Here is a 7699-nt window from a genome sequence, read left to right as displayed (position 1 = left end):
AGTTAGCAGGTAAGCCCCTAGAAGGTCTATAAAGCCAGTAAGACCAACCCCGTCCCGCCCCCGTCAGAAAAAATAAGTAATTGAACAATGGGTATTGAGAATAGAGCATATCCAGATAAGTTTAGAAGACAGTACTAATCCGTCTTCCTCTTTTTTGCCTCCTTAAGGCATTTATCAATACACTGTTTACACGCGTCATCAGAATCTAAGATTTTCTGTCCAAGTTTTTTGCATTGCCGATTGTAAGCCGTCTGCTGTCTCTTAGCAGCGGTTTCTTTCTTTTTCTCCTTAGTCTTCTTCTTGATCACCCAGTCTATTCCAGTAAAAGTATTCTTATGCATACCACAAATTGTGCAGTCACCATGCAGCTGGTAACGCCCATTTGTAGTCATATCTTGTATTTCACTAGCCGTCTCAGTTTCCTTCTTGCACTTTAGGCAGTAAAAACGTGTCATTTTAAGATTTGAAGTCTAAAACCATTCCTTTAATTTGTCGTAATATGTCGCATTTAGAGAATTATTACAAATACTACAATCTCTCCGGAATACCAGCACGAATTCTAAAAGGTGAAGAGCACTACAACCTATACAAAAAGCCTCTAAGGGAAAAGTCAACAGAACGCCCAAAGGTAATTGTATGGAAACCAAATGCAACACATCAGGCAGATCTTGCAGAGATGCCAGTTGACCCCAAAGGATTCCACTATTTTCTCGTAGTGGTGGAAGTTGCAGGAAAGAGAGTTGATGCAGAACCCCTAAAGGATAAGACTGCAAATAGAGTTCTAAACGGGTTTATCAAAATCTACAGAAGAAATCGTATTAAGCCACCAACACACAGACTGGAGACAGACTCCGGATCAGAATTCACTAACGACCAGGTACGTGATTTTTTCCTGAACAGCCTAGGGGTAATGATGAGGTTCGGAGAGCCAGGAAGGCATAAACAGCAATCTTATGCTGAAAGAGCTATCCAAGCCATCCAAGAACCCCTTCTTAAACGAATGGTAGCACAGGAGTTGAAAACCGGGGTGACATCCATGGAATGGTCAGAAGATTTCCATAATATAGTGAGTAAAGTAAATGAACTTTGGCAGAGAAATCCCCCAGACATTCTGACAGGATCACCCAAAGTGTCAAAAAAGACGGATGTCCTCTCTGAAGGAGCACGTGTCAGAGTCAAGTTAGATGAACCTATCTCAGTACTCGGTAATAAACTTCACGGAAAATTCCGTACAGGAGACATAAGATGGAACCCAAACATTCGTGTAATCAAAAAAATGATACTCTCACCCGAACAGCCTCCTACATATCTCCTTAATGGACCACATGGTCGATTAGGTGTATCCAGATGTGCATATACCCGAAAGGAATTGCAAGTAGTTCCTATTAATGAAAAGCCTCCACCTGACTCTGTGATAAGAGGACAACCTGAAAGATTTGTTCCTGAGCAGATACTTCGGCATCGCATTAGAAAAGGTCAAGACCAGTATTTGGTTAAGTGGGAGCGCTATCCAGACACTGAGGCTACTTGGGAACCTGCTGACCGGTTGAAGGAATATGTCCCTGACTTAATTCGCAAATTTTGGGAATAAAAAAAAATAGAAGAATTAAAGGGTCTTATTTTTTATCCCCTCGATTAGCATCAGGAACTATCGGGATAAAAACATTCTTCCCATCACAGGTAAAGGCTATATGTTCACGTGATTCATGGACATCATAATTGTAACGTTTCAGACACGTTCGGCTTAACCCAATTTCCCTATGCTTGTAACCACTTAAGACTGCAAGGTCCTCAGTGATAGCATAATCAGGGGTAAGTTTGATTGTCACTCCCTTTACCATGCCGAATGTCCTACCTGTTCCTGAAGCACCAGATATGTTATATGTAATACTCTTGTCAATATCCAACCCTAATTCCTCAGCAGCTTCTCTCTGAATAAAAGACGCATTAGCACAAGTGTCTGCTAAACACTGAATTGCTATTCCATTAACCTCTCCATCCAATGCTAAAAGATCTTTAGTATTCTCTAAACGAGCTATGTCAATATCCATAGGATCATCTACCCTGATATCCTCTTCTTGTTCCTCCTCAACTAGGTCCTCTGGAATCTCTGTGACTTTTCTAGCAGACAATAACTCCTCCTGAAGAATCTCACGGAGTAATTTCCTAAAGTCTGCAGACCTTAACAGGCTTAATAAATCATTCTTAGTAACAGCTTTTGCAGGTGTAGACTTACTACCAGTAACTTTCACAGGAATCTTAACAGGGGTTGCTTTGCCTTTCAATGGCACACTAGAAGAGCTAACTGCTGTCTTATTTGGGGACGACTTAAGAAGTTTTGAGATACTCGAACCTACTTTTTTTTGACCCAACACGAACCATATAGACATCACCATCTTTTTCTCTCAATTCTACCTTTTCACCAAAACTCGCAGTATCAATATCCATAGCATCATCATTAAGATCGAGGTTTCTCATTGCTCGGGCCAAATCCAGATCATCACGTCTATCTTTAGCCTTCTGAAGTTGTTTTGTAAGTATTTTAGACGTCCCACGTTTATATCCCATAATAAGATCAATAGCATTTTGATGATCATCCAAAGTCCATTCAGGAGCATCAGGATCATCACCAACATCATGATCTACATAACCATCATCCCAATCAGGATCCTGAGGATCCTGAACAACACGTCTCTGTGGTTTTGGTCGAACAGGTTTAATCTGCTGTCTATAGACTGGTGGATTACGAACTGGCCGAGCCTGTAATTGTTTAAATTGCACCTGAAAATTCTTGGTAAGTTCCTCAGCTTGAGTCTTAAGTAACTCTTGTAATTGTTCTTGAGTAACCCCAGATGACTTTGATGTCAGTACGACAGGTTCCTGTTTTCCTAACGGAGGTTGAGTTACATCACTGTAATCTGCTTGAAGTCGTCGATTTCTATCTTGTAACCCCAAGCGCATTTTAGCCCTTCTCCGTTCTAAATTTCTCAGATGTTTAACCAAGTCATCAGGATTAAGATTACTAAACCTTTCTGCTTCAAAAATATTATCAGCCGAAAGACCTCTAAAGAACTGGTCAATAATAAGATCATCAGTTAGTTTTAGTAATTTTCCAGCTCTCTTTACAGTTCTATAAAATGCATCAACTGGCTCATTTTCCTGATAAAGACTGTTAAAACGGATACGTTTCTTTTCATCTAAAATAGTTGGAAATTGTGTTCTAAGCCAATAAAGCGCCTGGTTAGGTTTAATACCTGGAAAAACTATAGGATGATTATTAGCAGCAGCAACACCAGCATCTGCAGTAGCTGGAGCAACTCTATCTGTCGGACGAGCACCAGCTCTTCCCCAAGCTTTATTTCCACCTATTAAATCATGAGTAGGAATAAATGCTGCTCTAATAGTTACTAATGCATTAACTGGATCTGTAGCATAAGTCCGTGCTTCAGACCCATTTACATAGGTACCTGCATTTGGTCCTCCTGCACCTTCTGGTATTACTAATGCTACAAAAGCAGCTAAATTAGCTCCACCAGCTGAAGTGATACCAGAAAGTTCCCAATTTTTTCCTGTAATTTCTCGATCAAACCATTCAGCCGCTTCACCAGCCATGCAGCTTCTAAGTATACCCATAGCTCTTTTCCAAGACTCTGGTGGCCCTCCAGCAGCGTATGGGTTAAGATTAATAGTATCAAGATAACCCATATAAAGCCTAACAAATGTATCAATATCATCAGTAGCTTTACCCTCAAAAATCGGCAATCCTATCGCAGTGGTAGCCATATCGTCTCTAGTGGATTGTTTAAAAGAGGTGGAGGAGGGTTCAATTGTCTAATTCGAAACCATTGTACCTGAATTCTAAAAGCAGCTATCTGTTGAAAAAGTCTATTTCTAAGTCTCCCTAATGTCTGAATCCCAAAACGCACCCTATTATTAGCATGTGCTAGCTGTGCATTAACCTGTCCAAGTTGCGCATTAACCAATACAAGTTGTCCTCCAGTCCGAGTAGCCCTCAGCCGCCAATGATTTAAAAGGATATTACCACGATTCACAGCATTTTGAGCCTCATTACGATCCCTTACTGCTTGAGTATAATCTGCTTGTAATACATTATGTTCATGTCGTGCCTGATTACGTTCACCTATAGCCCGTCGACGAAGCTCTACCATAGTATCATAATCTCTTTGCAGGTTATGGTTTTCTTCTATGAAATTATCATTGGCAGCACGTATAATAACTAATTGACGTTCTAAATTAGTAAACGTTTCATCAAATGCATTTATCTTACCTTGTGCAAAAACTAACAAATCTTTTGTAATACCAAGTTCTTCATGTTTTGCTTTACAGCGATATATTAATATATTAATAATATGTTTGATTTGATTATTTGCCTCCTGTATCTCTGAATCAACAGTTAAACGACCCCTGGTAGTCAATAAATTTGCATGAGCCTTTAGTATTCTAACTAATTCATCATCGTCTTTTTCATTGACCAAGTGTGCAGGAGGCGGTCCAGTAGGTTCTGAAGGAGTATAAACTGGAATTGGTGTTGATGTCGACATAGTATTTAAACTAAGTTAGAATAAAATTCAAATGGATCTTTATGTATACAATTTGGACGAGTACACGACCGACTCAAGATAAGGCAATGAGTTTGCTCCATCATGGCCCTTTCGATTAGCCGTAGCAGGTAGCTCAGACTCAGGTAAGACAACTATGATTATTAATTTGTTAATGGGTGACAAGAAAGCAAAAGAGGATGGTAATTGGTATGTACTATGTGATGCAGTACTTTTAGTTGGCAGATATCTTGACGAGCCGAAGTGGGCAGTTGTACATGATTTTTTCGAAGAGGAGAAGATCCCATTCACTGCAGTAACCCATAGTGAGATTCCAGAGATTGACTCCTTCGACCCTACTCAAGCTACTGTGGTAATCTTCGAGGATCTGATGGATGCACCTAAAAAAATCCAGGATCTCATCACTGGTTACTTTACACATGGACGACACAAAAATATTTCATGTATTTATGTAGCCCAAAGATTCTTTGCCATTCCTAAGGCTATTTGAGAAAATGTTAACTACATCTCACTGCATGGAGGTCATGGGAGCCTTACAGATACCAAGAAAATCATCCGCCTATATACAGAAGAATCAGAGTTATTAGCACCAGTAATTGATGATCTTACTCTGCAACGTGAATTTGTAGTGTTTGATCTTAGACGGTCCAAAAGTGATCTACTGTCCATTCGAGTAAGATGGGATACTAGTCTCAGTTCGATCACAGAGCAATCTCAGTTCAATTCTAGTTCGATCTCAGTTCAATCTCAGTTTGATCCAAGTTTGAATCCAGTTCGATCTCAGTCTGAACCCAGTTCAATCACAGTTCGATCCAAGTTTAGTCCCTATGGTCAGAAAGCTGTATTTGAAGCAAAAAAAGGTGGACACTTGATTGAATTTGCTCGGGTATTTCCATCCCCTAAAGAACGTCAACATTTACTTGTACCTGGTGTCTTAGCCAAGAATGCAGATACCTGGATTAAATATGTCTTTCGGGAAGCTTATGGACTCTCTGGTAAGACCATAGGAGCTGACTTTCAGGATTTCTTAGCAAAAGTACAGGGTAGGACTGCAAAGACTGAAACTCTGAAAACTGAGAATGTGAAGGAGTTATTCTCCCGATATGAAGCCCTGAAGTCTAGTCGCCCTCTGGATAATAAACAAATAATAGAAGGTATTGAAGTCCTTCTACAAATCTTTTCTAAGAGCCACATGGACCGTCGAGCATTACAAGTAGGGATTAATAGTATCTTGTGAGAATATCAAGTAATTCGTCTGCAGAAGCTCTAAGAATTATAGCACTTTTTTTACGGCCTTCAAAGTCAATCCTTAACATCTTAGCCTTCAACCCTATTGCTCCTAAAGCACGAGAAGCAAAGTTCTTAGTCATTGGATTACTTATATGATTTACATAGTTCTCATAGAATGTAGTGAAAGGCTTGTCAATACCATCTGGATATGTATCCCTTAGAAATTGATATAAAGCAATTTCTCCACTGTCATAACCTATGGCTATAAGCTGTTCGAGAAGCCACTTCCTAATATCTTCATATGGCTCTCCATCCATAATATTCATATCCAGTCTTTGTGTAAACAATCGTGTAAAGTCCACATTACTTCCCCGATGAATGATCTGAACTAACTTATCCCTAGCAAGTCCCAAGGCTTGTAGAGGATCATTCTCATCACTAATCTTCTTTATAATCTGTCTGTATAATACACTGGATAATCCTCTATATGCTGTTTTTGGAGTGATTACTCCACAGTTTTGGCACTGGTTTATTACGATTGATGTTGACATGGCTATCTTTCTTTATGTAAAAAAGAATTATTCAAAATTAAGTAACTATTCGGAGCAGTCCTTGCACAACTTGTCCGTTAAGTCACTTGGGCTTACAGTCATGAGACATTCCCTACACAACTCAATATTAAGCTCTGCAAGTCTCGGGGTATGGTCCTCCAAAGTTTGTGGACGACCGGAAGGACCGATAGTTGTCATATCAGTCATATCCTGCTGTAAGATAAAATCATCATATTCATCTTGGTCAGCCTGAATAGCAGTCCTGATTTGTTGTATATCATTGAAAGTTAACCGCTGCCCATCAAGATTTTCCTCATTATAGCGTGTTTCATTGATGATTTTCTCTATAAGCGCCTCTTCTTCATAATGGACAAGGTAGTAATCCTCAACTACCTCATAGTCACTCTCAATCAGTCCATGATATGTTCTAGTACCACGTCGAACATAACGTCCTGTATCTGTATTTAAATATACAGATTGCTCTTCAGGTGGAGGTGCAGTTTGTCTACGGACAAGCCTTCCATCAATATAATCATGGGATTCCATAACTATTCGATTAAAGGTATCTCCACCGATAATAATTGGACGTCCAGTTATAGGGTTAGCTATATAAGGGTAAGACATGTCTTTTTTCTGTATGTGTCTACATACCTAATAGTTTCCTTCAATTTACAATAACCAAGTGACACGGTCATCAGTCCTTATCAAAAAATACAAGAATACCTGATGATAAGATTACATGGTCATCAGTCCTTATTAAAAAATGCAAGGATACCTGATGATAAGGTTACATGGTCATCAATCCTTGTAAAAAAATATGAGGATACCTGATGATAAGGTTACATGGTCATCAGTCCTTGTCGAGAAATATGAGGATACCTGATAAATAAGCTACTCCTGTTGAGTCCATTTGTTCCACTCCCAGTTCAGTCCCCAAGGGTCGCCTCCCCATCTTTGTTTACTTAATGCATGCTCTATGGTTTCCCTCTCTTGGGGGTCCACGACCATCCCATTTCTAAGCATTTTCTCTATAATATAAAGCTGATCCTCGGTGAGGCGGTCTATCCATCTTTTATAGAAGTCGTTTACATCTTCAAATGATATCCAGTCAATATTCCCTTTTTCAAACGGCTTTCCAAGAGCTTGGACATGCCCAATTGTAGTAGCGTAATTTTTCCATCTCTTATATACTTCTTGACGAACCTCCTGCCACCACACACTATCTACTTTACTCGCTGCAATAAGGTCAGTATCTGGGATCTTTGCAACAATGCGTTCGACTATTTCTACTGGTAATCGGTCCAACATGATGTTATGTTACTTATACTATAGCCATCT

General features: G+C 39.6%; 1 protein-coding gene across 1 annotated transcript; it reads right to left on the bottom strand.

The window, feature by feature from the left end:
• Positions 1 to 7252: 7252 nt before the first annotated feature.
• On the bottom strand, positions 7253 to 7669 carry OCT59_023975 (uncharacterized protein; the record flags this gene model as incomplete). Its single annotated transcript, XM_025327815.2, has 1 exon — positions 7253 to 7669. One exon carries the CDS (start codon positions 7667 to 7669, stop codon positions 7253 to 7255), a length of 417 nt encoding a protein of 138 aa, XP_025169351.2.
• Between the last annotated feature and the right edge of the window lie 30 nt (positions 7670 to 7699).

Source organism: Rhizophagus irregularis, chromosome 4 (assembly GCF_026210795.1).
Source record: "Rhizophagus irregularis chromosome 4, complete sequence".
Classification (NCBI taxonomy): Eukaryota; Fungi; Glomeromycota; class Glomeromycetes; order Glomerales; family Glomeraceae; genus Rhizophagus; species Rhizophagus irregularis.
Note: the sequence above shows the minus strand (reverse complement) of the source record. Positions and strands in the feature narration are given on the sequence as shown.